General features: G+C 41.9%; 1 protein-coding gene across 1 annotated transcript in view; it reads right to left on the bottom strand.

The window, feature by feature from the left end:
* LOC112223089 (glutamate receptor ionotropic, kainate 3) overlaps nucleotides 1-16,461 on the bottom strand; it is a 115,100-nt gene that overhangs the window by 24,814 nt on the left and 73,825 nt on the right. Inside the window, exons 6-10 of the mRNA XM_024386045.2 lie at nucleotides 14,358-14,528; nucleotides 13,222-13,365; nucleotides 12,176-12,283; nucleotides 9,272-9,385; nucleotides 4,785-4,988 (exon numbers count right to left, since the gene is read on the bottom strand). Of these exons, the coding sequence (XP_024241813.1) occupies nucleotides 4,785-4,988; nucleotides 9,272-9,385; nucleotides 12,176-12,283; nucleotides 13,222-13,365; nucleotides 14,358-14,528 (741 nt within the window). The remainder of the gene's footprint in view (nucleotides 1-4,784; nucleotides 4,989-9,271; nucleotides 9,386-12,175; nucleotides 12,284-13,221; nucleotides 13,366-14,357; nucleotides 14,529-16,461) is intronic.

Below are 16,461 nucleotides of genomic sequence, written 5' to 3'. Positions count from 1 at the left end.
CCAACACATCAGGGTTGGACAGGAGATTAATGAAACCAGCTGCTTGGTTCACGCTTGGATAACTCCCTTCCTCGGAACCGAAGGAAACTCACAATGGGGTTTGGGCCAATCTCCTTTTCTTCCTTTTTGAGTGGTGGCAGAGGAACAGCGCTCAGTGTGCCAGCACCAGAATGTCCCTGATGGAGGTCAGTTAAATTAGGTATTAGTGTGTACATTGGCAAGTGTGGAGGCTGTCTAGTTCTGTAGATCATATGACCGTCTGAATTACCAGAACCCTGCTCCCTATAAAGAAAATGCTCATAAGTATTCCAAGGAACAAATGTAGCTGATTTGTACTACCCAACCCAACATTATTTGGACAATCAAAGTCATACTGTAATTTATAATGTATGGGCAAGGCTGGCAATGCATCTAATCAATCCACTTCATTTATTTGCTTAGCTGACATGCTGTCATTACAATGTAGAACAATAACCACCAACATTTTAAAAATAAATATGCTTCTGTGGTGTCATTGACATATTTTTTTTGGTGTCACTACCACAGCTCAGTCACACTCCCCCTTCCAACAAAATGACAAATTACTATTCTAATATTCAGAGCAGTCAATGGGGGTCAGTATAAGAAAATGGTCGAACTCCGCGTGTGACCGTTTGGATTATACCTGTGCCTGTGGCCAACACTGTGGTGGCTAAACACAAGAAAGCTTAACAAGGAGACAGTGTGGGCACAGCCAATCTGTCATGTGGTGCAATCCACTGTGCCCTCATTAAACATTTACGTTTACAACACACACCCGCTTCCTCTGTTCTCTGCCGCCGACTGCCGCTTTTCAAGCTAGCTGCCACTCAACCGGAAGACCTAGCAGCAGGTGATCCCAGCCAATCTCAGCCATCCCTATGGTGCTCTAATACACACGCTGCACGGCTATTTTCTGCTTAGACACGTATTGCAGAGGACACGCGTGATAACCTGATAGTACCCTGCTGAGTGCCACATGGCTCTGTGTTATCTGTGGGCGCGCAGATGGTATTGTAAGCTTTGAGCTGTGCTACCTTCATACTACCACACCCGATGACATTCTGTAGGATACATACAATCACACCTAGATCAACACTCCCATCAGAGGTTAACTGTAACCCTCTATAACAATCTGTGTTACTTGCAGTCCCTTGACATTTACTGGTTTTAACGTTTGTGGGGTTTGATTATTTAGTCTTATTAGGTGTATTGAATGATAATCGTGGACAGTGCCGGAGAACATTTGCCTCACAAATGACACAGTTCGCCACATTTCCTGTACCTCTTAACTCGATGATTGTTTTACAATGATTTGCATACGGTGCTCCAACTGCCTCATTGTCCATCACTGTTTCAATTTGCATATATGACTAGAGAAATGTAGTCCCTGGTAATTCCATCGTCTGACTCTACAGTACGTCCCCCGTGAATGGCAAAGGATTGCAGAGTGATAATGGAATTTGCATTACTATAACATCATCCTATCCTTCAAGTAGAATTCTAAAGCACAAAAATACTATAATGCAGCAGAATAATGTAGCTGTGGTTGTTGATGCAATTGAAAGTCATGCTGCCCGTCCGTCAAAATGACAGCTCTGACCACTATCCCGCCCTCAGTAGCCAAAACCCCCTCCGTGTTCCACTGTAAAACCAATCAGGTCAGCGACCCTCAGATGAAGATCCACATGCATGTACGTGCTTAGAACTGCAAATAAAGCCCTTTTTCAATCCAATATCTTGCCAAGGTCCCAAATCCAGTCTGCTATCTCTACATGTAGACAACGAGATGCGTGGCTTACCGTGGCATGCATTTGTTTCGCCATAAACTTCCTGTGTATCTGTCGGCGCAAGAGACTAATTGAACAGAAACAAATGATGTGTTAAGCTCGCTATTAATACTGGCATCAACATCATGATTAATTGGATCATCTATTGTGACTAAATCAAGTTTAACATGACCTGTTGCATAATTTAACGCCTTTCCCACAATGCCCTTTGGCTTTGTAGTGGGCTTTAACGACTCAGAGGAAAATAAAGGCCGCTATGCTACATGGGCACAGAAGGCTTCTTCTATTTAATTAGCCACAACACACACACTCGTTCTCATTCAAGATTTATCCCATTTGTATTTACACGCAATGGCCAATTAATCATGTATATTATGCACATTTGCGTGTGTATGCATAGACAGAAAGATATTCACGTGATGCACACAAAGTTGGACTTGTAGGTGAGACACACTGCAACACCTCTTTCGTTGTTTATTCAATAGTACAATCTCAGGAAATGTACATAAAAACACTAACCCAGCTACATGCATGTTTTTAGAAATCAGAGACCATTCGCTCCTTCCTACACGTTGACATCAGTTGACATCAGACATGACAACAAAGACTTTATTTTTGTCATTCCACATTTGCTTCTTTGTTTGACAGGGCTCGGTCACCTACAAAGATGAATGAAGGCTTACAACTGCTTCTAATAAACCCACACGAGTACTGCACCGTTGAGTAATGAAACAATGATTTATGTGAGATTGTGGGCTGACAGAATGAATCAGCTAAAAACAACCGCAGACGGCTTTGTTTTGCTTGTTGTCTTCCTTAAACCAATTCATTAATCTAACTAGGTGACACGTTGGGTGAGTTGTCAATAGTAAAACGGCAGCATTGTAATGTGGCATGGTGGGGGTTAATAAATATCTGAAGGAAATTCATTTCACCGATAAATAACATTGACACTGTCCATTAATAAAGCACCCCCTCCCCGTGTACTATTTTTGTTTGTTTTTCAGAAAGGTCACTGTCATCTGAGCTCATACCTCTGTTAATTTACATAAAAGCATCCCAGGAACATATCCATGACTTCCATTGGATGTCAAACCGGCCAGCACATTAGCCAATGACACATGGTGATTCTGGTTTGGAATGAACAGAATGCAGCACCACTGCCATGATTCCAATCCTTGGGATGAGGTTGTCAAATTGTATTGGTCAAATACATGTGTTTAGCAGATGTTATTGTGTGCGTAGCGAAATGCTTGTGTTTCTAGCTCCAACAGTGCAGTAATATCAAACAGGTAATATTTCACAACAATATGCACATTTTACTTGTATGGAAACCAATATCCATCCAAGCTTCTCATGGCAATCTCAGGTCAGTTCTCTTGAGCAGACTCCAAAGTGTCCTTTTTCCTGTCTGCTGATTCAAGATCAGCTTATCAGTATAGACAGGAGGAAGAAAAATTCTGAGCCAAAAAATAGAACCAGCTAAATAAATCCATACACTGTAGCAGCGGTGATGCTGTGTAGGCCATTCAGATAAAGAGCAGTAGCACAGGGAGACTATAGCACACTTATCCTTTACATACTGTGCAAGGAACATACTAGGTCAAAACCTAGTCCTATATCACTGTATTCTACAACCATGATGAGGATAATCGCTAGACCTACAGTACGTAATATCTGAATGGAACATTGGTGTTCTTGATTACTCTACTGTCAGCCGACATTACTCTCATGGAAGCAATAGACCCAAATACAGTAGAAGTATAGAACACATCTGGAAGCATTCTCCTTTCTACCAAAGCCAAGATAAGTGTTTAGGAATTACTGGGCACAGAGTCCTCTTCAGCCAACTATTTAACTGTGAGGAACTGCTGAGAGTGAACTCAAACCATAAAACAAAACATGGAGGACCGCTTGAATTAATCTGCATTGTGCTAAGTATATGTTGCCCATAACACACTATAGGGGGCAAATGTGCTAGAGTGCACTGAGTACAGTACAAAGTATATTTCACAGCATGGGATATTGTTGTTTTCAAATGTGCTCTACTGTATTGCCTAGATAGCTTTGAAGCTCAGACTGAATCACATTGTTTCCCGTAAAACAAAAGTGGAAGACTGAACTCAGTGTGTATATCCTGTCTATTGGTAACAGTCAAGTCGGTCAAATCAAATGGAAACTACTTTTTATTGTCGCATGCTTCGTAAACAACATGTGTATACTAACAGTGAAACGCTTACTTACAGGCCCTTCCAACAATGCAGAATACAATAATGATAATGATGACAATAATCAGTAAGCTGAAATAACATACATGCATAGCCTATGTTTACTGTTCATTAAGAAGAAAGCATGTATTTCTATAAGCAACACTTCCTGCCTTAATCTCTTAGTTCCCCCTCAAGGTTACAGATATCAACCTGGATCTGGCTAAGGTAGAGATTAAGTTCTGCGGCACTAGCCCACCTTTCCTAACCCTTTCTGCACCTAGCTATTGACTCGAACCGTCCGACTCCCACCCTCTCCCTTCTCTAAATGCCACTTAAGCTATTACAACTTTTCCAGCCGAGCACATCGTTGACCAGGGGGGCTGAGGACAAGGAGACGGCGATGGGGAGGGACACTCTCAAAAGGCTAGCAGGGCACTGTCCTTGTTGTCAATGTCAGCTATATTTTAACAGCCTTTGATGCTTTCATCTGATGCGTGCAAAACCAACTTTAATATGTTGCTATAATTCTATTCTTCATAGTATGTCTTAAATCCTTATATTTGTTGTAAAAAACAAACACATTAAGCTTGATTGTGATAAGTTTCAAATCAGATTCTAACAGACAAAAACAGGGTCCCAACAAACAAGACTAAATGATTGAATCTGTAGTCAAAGCATCTAATAATTTACAATGTTGAACACTAGCTATAAGCAAAAGTAAGACAGTAATAGTAACAGTCAGAAGGTAACTGGTAGTCCAACTTACGTGTTCCATCAGCTCCTTGATCATGCCGTTCCACTGGCCCTTGTCGTCCTGCGATCCGTACTTCCCATCAGGCACCAGGCGGATCTCGAAGGTGAAGCCCAGGATGCTGGCCAGCTCCTTGAGCAGGTCGATACAGAATCCCTCGAAACGGTCGTTGCCCACCAGCGCCTTGTCAGACTTCTTAAGCATGACATATGGCTCCTCCTGCGCAGACACAAAAAATCTAATGGAAACCAGCGTTGAGGTCAGCTTTTTCCATTTGTTCTTCGGCACACGTACCTAATTGAGGCAAAGTGATCTGAGCTGATAAGTCGTTTTTGGACTGATAAGTGCTGATAAGACAGGGAGACTCCAGTCCAATATGTGGTTAGCTGCACTGTATGTTTAAATATGGATGAACGGAATAGTTTTCCTTGCATTAACAGAATGTACAGTGCATTCGGAAAGTATTCAGACCCTTACTTTTTCCACATTGTGTTATGTTACAGGCTTATTCTAAAATGTATTAAATAAATAGTTTCCCTCCTCAATACCCCACAATGACAAAGCAAAAACATTTTTTTATTTTACTGCAAATGAATACCCTATTCAGGCTCTTTGCTACGAGACTCGAAATTGAGCTCAGGTACATCCTGAGATGTTTCTACAACTTGATTGGAGTCCAACTGTGGTAAATTCAATTGATTAGACATGATTTGGAAAGGCACACACCTGTCTATATCAGGTCCCACAGTTGACAGAATTGCCTGTAGAGCTCCGAGACAGGATTGTGTCGAGGCACAGATATGGGGAAGAACACCAAAAAAATGTCTGCAGCATTGAAGGTCCCTACGAACACAGTGGCCTCCATCATTCTTAAATGGAAGAAATCTGGAACCACCAAGACTCATCCTAGAGCTGGCCTGGTCAAACTGAGAAATGGGGGAGAAGGGCCTTGGTCAGGGAGGTGACCAACAACCCGATGATCACTCTGAAGGAGCTCCAGAGTTCTGTGGAGATGGGAGAATCTTCCAGAAGGACAACCATCTCTGCAGCACTCCACCAATCAGGCCTTTATGCTAGAGGTGCCAGATGGAGGGCACTCCTAGGTAAAAGGCACATGACAGCCCGCTTGCATGAATGCCAAGTCTTACGTCTGGAGGAAACCTGCTACCATCCCTAAAGGGAAGCATGGTGGTGGGAGCATTTTTCAGCGGCATGGACTGGGAGACTAGTCAATATCGAGGGAAAGATGAACGGAGCAAACTACAGAGAGATCCTTGATGAAAACCTGCTCCAGAGCGCTCAAGACCTCAGACTAGACGAAGGTTCACCTTACAACAGGACAACGACCCTAAGCACATAGCCAAGACAATGCAGGAGTGGCTTCGGGACAAGTCTCTGAATGTCCGGACTTGAACCCGAAAAAAAACATCTTTGGAGAGACTTGAAAATAGCTGTGTAGCGATGCTCCCATCCAACCTGACGGAGCTTGAGAGGATCTGCAGACAAGAATGGGAGAAACTCCCTAAATACAGATGTGCCAAGCTTGTAGCATCATACCCAAGAAGACTCGAGGCTGTAGTCGCTGCCAAAGGTGCTTCAACAAAGTACTGAGTAAATGGTCTGAATACTTACGTAAATGTCCTATTTGGGCTTTTTATTGTTAATAACGTTGCTACATTTTTAAAACCTGTTTTTGCTTTGTCATTATGGGGTATTGTGTATAGCATGATGAGGGAGAAAAAAAAAACAATTTAATCAATTTTAGAATAAGGATATAACGCAACAAAATGTGGAAAAAGTCAAGGGGTCTGAATATTTTCCAAATGCACTGTATGTCGACTGGAAAATCTAACTGATTATGTGACGGTTATGGTGTGCAATCTGAGAAATGTACAGCATGCAATAGGAAGTCTCGTTGATATACAGTAGATGGTGAATCTAGGCACTCCAAAATAGCCTCTGCAGCCAGCCAACCTTCCTTGGCCGTTCCGTCTCCCACATTCCTGCCTACTGCCTCTTGTAGACATTGTATACGACAGTGCAATGCAGTTTATGGTCAGAGAGCCAGTGGTCTTTACTGCCCTCTAATATTCTCCCTGGCTCCTCATAATATCAGGCTGAAGAAAAGCTTGATTAGGAATAGAATGCTTCAATGAAATGGAACATGCCTGAAATGTTTCTGTCTCCAGGTATTGCCTATTGCCTGCATGAACAATGGTTAAACTCTCAGAGAAAGGTTGGCAGATGGCTCGAAATGTCCCTTTATTTAGTGTCTGACACTTTCTGTCTGCAAAATAGGGCTCATAGATATCCCTCTCTGCATTTTTTTTAAAGACATGGGTTTGTCCACTTCCTCACGGGCTATTTATTCATTGCTTCCGATGGTCAGACATGCAATTAATGAAGTCTATTCATATGCAGAGTAATTGATTCTACAGTAAAGGTGACCTCTGCAGTTTGTATTCCCATCGGCCACATCTTTGTGTGACACAAAGCTGCTAGAAAAGCAGTGAAAGAGGGGGAAATAACCAGTCATAACACGGGTTTACCCCTCGGTCAGAAAAACGTGTGTTTCATAATGGTGGGTTTAGCTGTGCTTATGGTGGAAAAGAAATGGATTGATGTATATTATAATAATGCTGTGGGAAAATATGGAAATCACTGTTGTTTCAAATCATGTTGTCTTGATGGTAAATGCCTTGAAGGAAGGTCTTGGTGGAAGAATCAAAACACGTCTAACACCCCTGGTCTAGCACATCCTAGTCTGACACTTAACAGGTGTCCTTTTCTACACCCAAAATACCATTTCAAGGACAGAAAAATGTCACATAAATAATTGGTTAAATAATTGGTTTAAATGTAGATAATGGGCCGTTGGCAATTAGGACCTTACCTTTAAATAAATGATAACCAAGGAATACTTGATAATAATGCATTTAGATAGAAAGCAAGAGCTTAGTGGAAAACTTTGTTCAAGTTGTCCAATTATCTTGATCCAAAAGTGTTGAGGGGGGAGAAGAAAAATGTCATTACCATCTGTTTCTAGCCTTCCCAACTCTTTTAAATTCCCCAAGGTTTGGACTCAAATCAAAGTGTTTAAACCAGTTTCACACTCTCTAGCACAGCATGGGTTTACATAAGAAAATGGGGAAGGAGATATGCAGACACAGTTACAGGCAATGGAGTGAAAACAATTAATGTGAGAGCTGGGAAACACATTAAATATCTTAATCTCTTCGTAGAATGCGAGAAGTTATCGCCATAAAACTGTCAGACGTCTTATTCGCGGATCGCTGCGATCAGTTTGATGCAATGTCATTAAGCTCAGAATGGATCAAAAAACACAGGCACTGATATTAGTGCTGCTGATGCTCTATTCTCATACTGCTTTTACAATCTAAAAGTGTTGATTTCTAGAATACTCCTAAACCATCATACACTGTCAAAAGATGCAGGTGATCCCATGCAAGTGGCTGATTTGGACCTAAACCTTACTGCTGGATTGAAAAGCATGTCCAATGGGAAATTTCCATAGGCAATGTTTTTTAGTCCATGAATAGGCTTAATCTGGCTCAAACTGACCCTGAATCTTATTATTTTGTGTATTTATTTTTGGCTGCAGCTCTAAACAACACCTGTTTTATGGTTCTATTTCTTGTCTTTGTGATTGAAGTTGCTACTCCCCATGGTTGGCACCAGAAGGCACTGATTATATCTCTTCTAAACCTCACTCGGTCATAATTACAGCCTTGCGCTCCAATCGAGGCTTAATGAGAGTGTTTATCATTGTTGATAACTTGTGTGTCCGTCCAGAATAAGCTCGTGGGGGATGTTCATTGTCAGCACCTCGGTGATAGCTCCACAAAGACCCTCTAACCTCCCAGTTCACAGGCGTATGAATACACAATATACGATCTGCAAATGAATGTGGAAAGCTGGTGGGAGAGAACACCTGTTTATTTCCTAACATGTAATTAATGGATACTTTATAGACTGGTCCAGTGTGGCTCCCTGTCTTCTTCTCTACGGGCTCCTTGCACTGCAAGTGCCTCACATCCCCATGGTGATCTTAATGTGACATAATGATGCTCTACAGTACATCTCTTGACAATCCAAGCTGGATTTAGATTGGCGAGGTAAATTCCAGGTGGTGTTCAGTTCATTTACTGTGATTCATTTGACAGATATCTCTGATTTCCCGGTCTGAGTGGTGGTAGCAGAGAGGGCCTCAATGCCAAACATGTTTTTTCAACCTTTTAACATGGACCATGTTTAAAGATGTTATTTTTCCAAATGTAAATTATACATAACTAGCAAGGGAATATTGGTTTCCCTGTAAAATACTGAATGATAAGACACCGATATGTAAAGTACCATCTCCTAAGGTAATGTTTTGAGTAGCTTGTCAAGCAGAAAAGCTCAAATCTGAGAGAGCGTGTGAGAGAGAGAGAGAGAGAGAGAGAGATCTTTCACAAAGGGCTGATCAAAGTCAGCTGACCTACCAGGATGGTGGTGATGACCAGGGAACGGTTGGCCAGCGAGTCTGTGATGTTCATCCCTTTCCGCTTGGGCACCTCGGTGATGTTGAGACCTCCGGACGCACTCCACTTCCCCACCTGTGGGAAGATGAAAAGTGTGTAAGAGTTCGACTTCACCTTTCTACTGCGGCAACTCATGACCCTGACATCACACAAGCCTTGCTGCATTAGCGCTCACCGGGACACATTTCCATTAGCTGATTGGCTGTGTCACCTCTGGACACACTATACGCCATGAGGTTATTGGGAGAGGTGGTGGTGGGACGTGGAGGCAGGTTTTAAATGAATTGACATTGTCGGAGAGAGAAGTCTTAAGAAATCAAATTGTTCTGTTGGGAATGATGGAGTTATGATGGATATGTTTCACTTCATCCTGGTGTTACGGTTTGGAACATAAGTAATATGCAAAAATGTGAAATTTGTCTAGAATTTAAACAACATAATTCAGTAGTAGTCTCTAAGACTAACACGAAAACATTGTGTTGTGTTCTGCAACTTTAGTGTATCAAAAGATGTCAGACTCTCCAAACTGTCACCTGTCACCTCCTCTGTTGGCCTTGTTCTAAAAATACCAATACCTTGTGAATATCATAGCTTGTGAATTGTTGAAATGAAGAGGGAGCACAGCCTTTTCGAACTCCTACAACAAACCATTCTTTTCACTTGCAACGCTTCTCTGATAACACACACAATAGGTAATTGGAGCACTTTTCTGAATGCAGGAAAATAAGATTAGGTTGTTCGTTTCTGTGTGGTATGTGTGTGAGCAACGTGGAAAAAAATGGGGGAGAGCAATCAAATATAATTTCCTGATCAATGTCTTCTATTTAGACTTCCATTTGGGCTTCATAATCTACTCCTTTCGCTGGTTAAAACACATGCAGAAACCAGAGCATTAAAAATAGCAAACTAGATAAGCATCCTAGCGTAATTATCATATGGTTATTTCAGGTCTGGTATTTTTGCAGTTTTGTGCCCTTAGGAACGTAGCAAAACACAAATCCTACAATTCATTTTTGAAAAGAAAGCCCAGCATGGGGTTGTCGGCAATGGAAATATAAAAGCTTGAGAATGCTGGCAGAGAAGTTCTGCTCTGAGTAATCTCACGAAGATAAATGCCAAAAGATCAGAGCAAATACAAGGAGTTGCACTAGAGTAGGGCCTTCTGGGCAAAAAAAAGCCCCTTCCATACTGTCGTGACAACCCTGGAACATATCATTACCATAAAATAGTCAGTCCTGTAGACTGTCGGTAATGATCTAATTTTGCATGCCTACTTCGCAGTCACTCGCTTTCCCTACTCTCCTCCTTCCCATCCTCCTCTCTTTCTCCTTCATGGGTAACTACCAAAGTGCCATTTAATATTCACAGGGCTGGCTGGCACTCGAGGTGGATCCGTTTAAAAGGTACACAAACACGCTGCATCGCAGCCAGCGTGAAAAACACCTGATAAAGTCCTTCTGTTTGATCCACTAAGGAGCATATGCTCAAATTTGAAAAGCATATTAGTTACAGCTTGTGTGAAACAGCCCCCCCCCCCAAAAAAAGCAACTGAAGAGAAGAGCTGCTTTAAAAAATATCCATGTCTTCCACTCTGCATGCCAGCCTAGTCTTACTAATTGTGGCCAATTAACTCAATTCATTAAATGTGTATAGCCAATGAAGCAATTCAAAAGTTATTTACTCGTGCCACTACAGGGAAAAGAGAGCTTCTGACTTTTTTCCCTCTTTTATATTAATGTCAGTGGATTTTCCACTCCGACTGGAAACCTCTCCTAATTCCAGTATGAGCTCAAACTCGGGCTAATATTCAATTAGGGCAGATTAGGCCTAAAAGTCGCCATCTTTACTGGCTAGAACAGTTAGCAAAAGCCGATTTCCACAGATATAAAGAGACAAAATCCTGCAATCCACTGAGTACTGTGGGATAAGTAACAAGCTTGAGACCAGGGATGTAGAAAAGCACACAGTAGGCCTACATAGCATGTCTTTCATGCTGGTTTTAGCACACTAAAGCTTTGCAAATAGAACAGTAGACCCAGCACAGCAGAAGAATGCGATTCGGAAATAGTTTGGCGCATTGTGGTTGTTCCAGCCTGGAGCTGCAGTGGTACTCTGAGCTGACATGGCCTAGCTATTATACAGGCTCATACAGGCTCTGCCATACGGGAGCGCTTGCGGAAGTCATAATGGCACTTATCTCGAGTTAATGTTTCCATAATGCATGACAAACCCATATCACCACAAAGCAGTTATAGTCCGCAGGGTGCTACTCTGCCTTTTAAAATAACACAGGAAGTTATTATTATCCTTCTTCATTGCCAAGTTTTGACTTTATTTTGTGAGTAAAAAAGTGAGGTTTATACACCTCATTAGCAAACAGCATTTCGGGCAACAACTCGAATTACCATTTGAGACTTGCAATGAACACTTTAATGTCTTCCCTCATCCAATTTGCTCTATGATCCATTAACGTATGCTTATGTTTGAACAGCCCATTGGCTTCCTTGTTAGGAGGTAAATGATACTGTCAAATGGAGACCGTTGTGCATTATTTGTTCCATATTAAAGAAGAAAACTGGAATGGATTTCAGATTTTCACTCTAGACGATTTAACAGGGGATATGCAAAACAAATGTTATGTCCTAAGAGAGAAAGAGAGTGTAGTGTATTGTGGAGATGATAAATAAATATGTGTAGGTGTAAAATCACCAGGGTATGGGCTTGTTGTATTTTTTTTTTGTATGTACTTTACATTTCCATTCATGTTCATAAGTGAAAACCTAAACTATTACGTAACACTATACTTCTTTAAAGTGTTGTTAGTTTGATAGTTGTAAACATTGTTGTCGGAATGAGGTGTGTTACCTTCTCCAGGCCCTCCTCTTTCAGGCTGATGATGTCCAGGTCAAAGTCTGTGCGGAGGCCACTGGTCCTGTTGAACGACAGCCTGCCCGTCAGGCCTTCCCAGTGAGACTGCAGAGAAATACACACAACCACACATTAACACTCATTCATTAAAGCATGTGAGTACGCACACATGTAAAAACAAACACCAAGGCCACACACACACACACTGGGCTGCATTTCTTTTTTAATTACATTTCACATCCCAACGCCTCAGACACATTTTCTCCCAGACCACAGTGTTAATTAAAGACCATGTCCTTCACATGTTTCCACACAAGGGAGAAAAAAACACATAACTGCCCATCATTATGATCGACTGATATCCCCCCCCCCTCACTCCCTTCCTCCCACCAGAGCCCTCCTCCTGTTTCTCCGCGCTCAGAGAGATGTGTCTGTTACCCCTGGCGATGATGGAGCTACTGATGAAGCTATGGAGCTAACTAACACATTCCCCTCACTTATACTCCGGGCTCTGGCCTTGTGATGTTCGGTACACTAGGCGCCGTGTCACCATGGCATCATGTTCTACAGCCTTAATCTGACTACTCTGAGTCACAGTCATCACACACTCTCTTGTGAAATGAAACAAGAGCTGATTATACGACTCGCCTGTTTCAAACAGTCTTATTTTGAACAGTGCACAGAAAGGCGCACCAGTTTCCCTTTTCAGTAAAAATAGGACACAATGACTCGCTGTGAGTTTTGCCATCTGTAAATAGGTTATGAATACAGGGAATTTAGCTGGAAATATAACATTAACACAGCTTTGAGTAGTTCATTACTTTGAGACACTCTCCATGAATAAGAGATTTATCCAGATAACATTGCTTTTATTTGTAAAAATGGATGTTCCATGATTACAATGTTTCCTTCTTCTCCAAATGTAATTGCATTTGTCAAATGGATTCAGAGACAAACAGTACGGCATCCACCATCTCCTAATATGGATATCACACACAAGATCAAACATCAACATCAAATGAAAACAAAACGCTCAGCATCACCTCTTTGATGAAGTTCATGAAGCGCCCGCCGAATCTCCATGGCTTGTGGCGGTGGCACTGCAGCGAGTTGACCGTCATCTGTGGTGCGTGCTGGTAGGAGACGGACACGATGTGGACCGCGTCGTACGTCAGAGCAGCATCTGTCTGGAATAAAGGGGGACATTATTTCAGCTGACGGGCTGTGGACAAGGGGAGTCCACTCCCTTCGCACCAGTAGCAGCAAAAAGTGTTTGAGAAAAAGCTAACAAAGGGAAATCAAAGCGCTCAGACGTTTCTTATTTTCCAGATAGCATGCCCGAGAAAGTGAGCTCAATTCCTTTTGTAAATATGTATATGAAGCTTTCCGGGCGAGTAAGACGAAATTAAAGGCAGCCTACCTTGATGTTTGTGTCACCTAGATTCTATCTCTTACGGAGTTCCTGGGAGCAATTAAAAGTGCATACTACACAGAGCGAGCGCACTCCGTTCCATAAAACCCCTCCTTCTCCATACAGAAATAATGAGACCTGTGAGAGTGCCGTGTGGGTGTATCTGAACCCCAGTCAAATCCATTAATAGATAAACAAACAACGAGGGATTGCAACAATATAATATTCATATTGAATATACCACGCGCATGTATAACTCTTTATCTTCCATTAGCGACGCTCACTTATTAAGTTAGAGCGTAAAAGGAGGCTTTATTGGAATATCAGGGATGGGATTTGTGATTATTCGATTTAGACCATTGTGATGGGATTTGAGAATGATTAGGAGCTCCCCTGAATACATTGAATGAATTAGTTCAGAATTTAGTAGACTGTGAACATCCTGCTTCCAAGCGCTTCTTATCTGGCTTTATGATGATAATAGGCCCCAAAAGTATCACCATTGTCATTATTATTGACATAATTGGTGGTATGAAGTAAAAGTAGTAATACTGTTACTAATAGTAGAGATATAGTGGTAGTACTGTTACGACAGATGAGACTATAATATTCTATCTGCATTTTTTCCCCAAAATGTTATTGACATCAAATGTTGAGAGTAGGGCTGGTGTAAGACACACGGTATATAGATATCAATATAATGTCTTTCATGCTGATTTTAGAATACTATCAGCCTCAGAGTTCCACAACAGAAGACCAAAAGCATACCGTCATGATCCCCTCCAGGAGACCCGAGTCGGGCTTGGGAGGTATCTGCCTCTCTTGGGACCACTTCTCAACGATGGACGCCACCTGAGGGTTGTCCACGTTCAGGATGCGGAAGCCGGTCATGTTAACGCCACAGAAACGGTAGGGCTCCAGGTCGATAGCCATGAGGTCCTTCAGAAAGAGGGGGGTGAAACAAAGAGTAGATGATCTTGTTTAGCTTCAGACGGCTGGGATTGGGGCCTCGTTGTTACTGTTAGAGAAGAGAGGATAGAGAGGGTGGTAAATGGGAGATGCATTAAAGTGAAAGAGGGGATTGAGCTTTTGAAAGAGGGGATTGAGCTTTGAGCCGTCTGGAGGATAAGGGTATGGTGTTTTGAGTGTAGTGTTTGCCTCAGTCAATGAAGCCAAACACAAGGCATTGGTGTCAGTCTCTCTCAGTGTGGTTAAAGCCATTCACTAATCCTCATTCACAGAGGCATTTTGGTATGGTACAGTAGGTAGGTTCACTTAAACTACTAGACGGAAACCATGTTGAATGGTTGACCTTAACATGGCATTTCAAATGGACCTCCTCCAATGTAATTCAACCTGAACCTTCATGACTATACACAACCCCAACTGCAAGTATGAACGAAACCCTATCATGCGAATTACCATGATACAGAGGGACCAGGTAAAACTGTGCTTTGACTCCTTTATCATGTCTCAAAGCTTTGTGTTGGCTGGTTGTTGTGCAGAAGTAAAACCTGAAGGCGTGACCTTTTACCTTGTGTTCTGCCGCTGCGGCTTATCCTAAATATTCCCTGAGTAAATGAGGCAGACGACGTTCATCGCCTAAAAGGGGAACCACTTCATCTGCTGGATCCAATTAATAATGCAGCCGCTACAGTCCCTCCGCAACCCATAAGCAAACACAGATTTCTCTGAGCAACTGTAATTTCTAGGGCAGCCATCCCGGCTCAAGTGTGAAGTCACATGTCGACACATATCATGTTGGAATGTGCCACGGGGCCTCGGAAAAGACATTTGCAGGAACATAATAGATATTTCATTAGCACCCTGTGGTGTTAGTGCTGGGGGTACGGGAGCGTGTAAGACACACGCTGAAGACCGCTTGCCTCCAGATACAGAAGAAGAAAAAATAATTCTCTCCACAAGCAGTAGGGTTCATATGGCACAATTGTTTTAAAGTCCCTGTCGTACTAAATGCCATTTGTGGGAAACCATTTTCTTCAGGTTATGTTGACCAGATTTATTGCGAAGCATACAAGTTCCTTAAAAATAATGTTTTAAATGATTTTATAACTCAAGCACACAATTCAAACAGCCATTCGAAGATTTTGAGTTGTTGTGGGCAATGTCAACCATTGCAAAGTATAAAATACCATCAGGTAATGGATTCAAACTAATTTAGTTACTAATGGATTCTTTGAATTTAGTTACTTGACTGGGAAAACTCTAAATTCAGCATTTGTCAATCATCATTAGACTATATTACAGTACCATTCACTCTGTGCCTCTGTACCTTCAAAATGCTCCATATCACTGACAATACACTAATACAGGAAGGTGGGAAACATAACGTTCTCAGCACAGATTCTTGGAGATAACCCTGTAGGGTGTAAAGGGCTGAAGCCATATGACAGCCTCATTTCAGAGGACAAGGCTGCTGCTATATTACCCTGCTACCATTCTGGTATTACCTGTTCACGCTCTAATAATTTGGTGTTCCCCTCACCCAGGATGATAAACATGAACATTATCACTGAATATTATCAAGGGGAATATTGTTGCCCTATATGCCATAGATGTATTCCTCATTTCATTTCATAATCAGGCAGGTATAATCTTTGAAATGGCATGACCGTCAGTATGACAGTGTATTACTGCTTTAGATGGATCTAGAGGTCCCATACCATTCCATTAATAAATCCTATGTTTTGAGAAATGTAAAATAGATCAACTAAAATGTGTGTCTGTATATTTTACATCATATTTGAAGTACTCAACCATCAATAACTCAACCAGTTTCTCTCCCACTTGGTTGAGACCTATACAGTGTGACAGGGACAGCTTTGGGCACTGTTAAAATGTTTGTTGCGGT

The sequence above is a fragment of the Oncorhynchus tshawytscha genome, linkage group LG23, assembly GCF_018296145.1.
Source record: "Oncorhynchus tshawytscha isolate Ot180627B linkage group LG23, Otsh_v2.0, whole genome shotgun sequence".
NCBI classification, from domain to species: Eukaryota; Metazoa; Chordata; class Actinopteri; order Salmoniformes; family Salmonidae; genus Oncorhynchus; species Oncorhynchus tshawytscha.
The sequence above is the reverse complement of the archived record's forward strand: the minus strand, read 5'-3'. Positions and strand labels throughout refer to the sequence as shown.